The 1,832-nt window shown below is 32.7% G+C and overlaps 1 protein-coding gene across 1 annotated transcript in view; it reads left to right on the top strand.

Annotated features, from left to right (window-relative positions):
* Positions 1-1,832, top strand: part of rbfox3b (RNA binding fox-1 homolog 3b) — a 172,168-nt gene that overhangs the window by 150,426 nt on the left and 19,910 nt on the right. Inside the window, 1 exon segment of the mRNA XM_083545423.1 lies at positions 1,582-1,635. Coding sequence (XP_083401549.1) covers positions 1,582-1,635 — 54 coding nt within the window.

The following is a 1,832-nucleotide window of genomic DNA, read 5'->3' as shown; positions in this document are numbered from 1 at the left end:
TTGATAAGCACCAGGGGGGGGTTTAGTTCACAAGACACCCGGCATTACCCGAGGAAAACTGACAAGAACGTATGTAGGGTGAAATGAGGATGGCGTGTACTTTATTCTGACTCATTGTTTTCCAGATGCTAATTGAATAAAAATCAAATTAGCCCAACTTATAAATTTAATCAGATCCAAATTTTCATGTCACTTTGTAGCTGTTGGTGAGAAGCACAGCATCTGATTAGCTTCTGTTCTCCCGAGTCACATGGCTTCCCGAAATTGGGGGTTGAGTTCCTGCCTGTTGAGGCTAAATGAAGGCGACTTGATGAGCTTGACACGCTAATTGGATTTAATGAAATAATACAGCAGCCATGGACAGCAATAAAAAGTCTCCTTCATTCTGGAATTGTTGGGGAAGGGAGAAAATGCTTCACTCATCCTGCTACCTCAGCTTTCATAAATGACGTGACCTGAACTGATTCACTGACAGGAAGCACAGAATTGGCTGTGAGAGAGGCTCATCACTTTACTTTTACAGTGAGACAGACATAATAAAACAGGAAGACAAAAAGATGAGTTGAGATGAGTAAATAGTTTAATTGATTACAGAGTTTTAAAGGACACATTGTATATACATACACTCAAACACACACATGAATGAAATGCTTAAACCGAAGATTTTTTTACCATTTTAACAAAAAAACTAAAAAAAAAAAAAAAAAAAACGTAATTGTGAAATTGTAGCCAGCACCATGTCTCAAAAAGTTTTAACAGCAGTCTGTAAATGTCTAGGAACTGAGAAAAGCAGTTGTTTTTGGTGATGAATGTTGTCATATGGGATTCTAACTGTTCAACAGTTCTGGGTCTTCTTTGTTGTATTTTTTGATTCAAGATACAAAACAGCATACAATTTTTAAATGGAATATGTTTAATGTCATATAAATGATGAGAAGAATGGTTATATAATTTTTTTTTAATGGTTAAATATCCCGGTTTATATCACTGGGAACACGCTGTATACGTTATATACACTACACACACTGCATACATTATATGCACTATATACACAACATTCAATTCATAAATAGCATACATTATATACACTACAGACTCTAGATACCTTATATTTATTACATGCACTGCAAACATTATATCCTTTATACAGACTGCATATGGCATATATACACTAGACATGTACATAAATAATGTATATAATAATATTGCACATACACACTGCATGTACACACAGAGTGAGACTGTAATATAACTAAAGTGGGTGAATGAGAGAATAAAAAAGAACAAAATAAATTAATGGAGCGCTATATGTAAAAAAAACACAATATATATATATATATATATATATATATATATATATATATCGTATTCATTATTTACGTTACATATGGTATATGCATTCTGGATATAAAAAAAATAAAAAAAAACATTGTAAAAGATTTATTCAATAAATTACACAGTTTTAAAGGAACGCTGCACAATTTGAACTTTATTCATATGAATGCTTTTAATGCTTAGAAAAACCACTAACCCTCAATCCTATAAATCATTCTTCTCTTTGATTCTCACTTCTCTTTGCAGCAATTCGGGAAGATTTTAGACGTGGAAATCATTTTTAATGAACGGGGATCTAAGGTAAGTTCTTTTTCACATTCCTTTTCATTTTTTTCCTCTTTTCTCTGAGCGCTGCTTTGTTTTGTTTCTAAATGAGAAAACTCCATAGCTAAAATGAAAGATATCGGTGATTCATCAGTACATTAACTCCTATTTCTTTGTGCCAACTGACGAATGAAGACTAATTGAACAATAAATACATATTTTACTCCCTGGCT

The sequence above is a fragment of the Silurus aristotelis genome (assembly GCF_946808225.1).
Source record: "Silurus aristotelis genome assembly, chromosome: 6".
Lineage (NCBI taxonomy): Eukaryota > Metazoa > Chordata > Actinopteri > Siluriformes > Siluridae > Silurus > Silurus aristotelis.
Note: the sequence above shows the minus strand (reverse complement) of the source record. Positions and strands in the feature narration are given on the sequence as shown.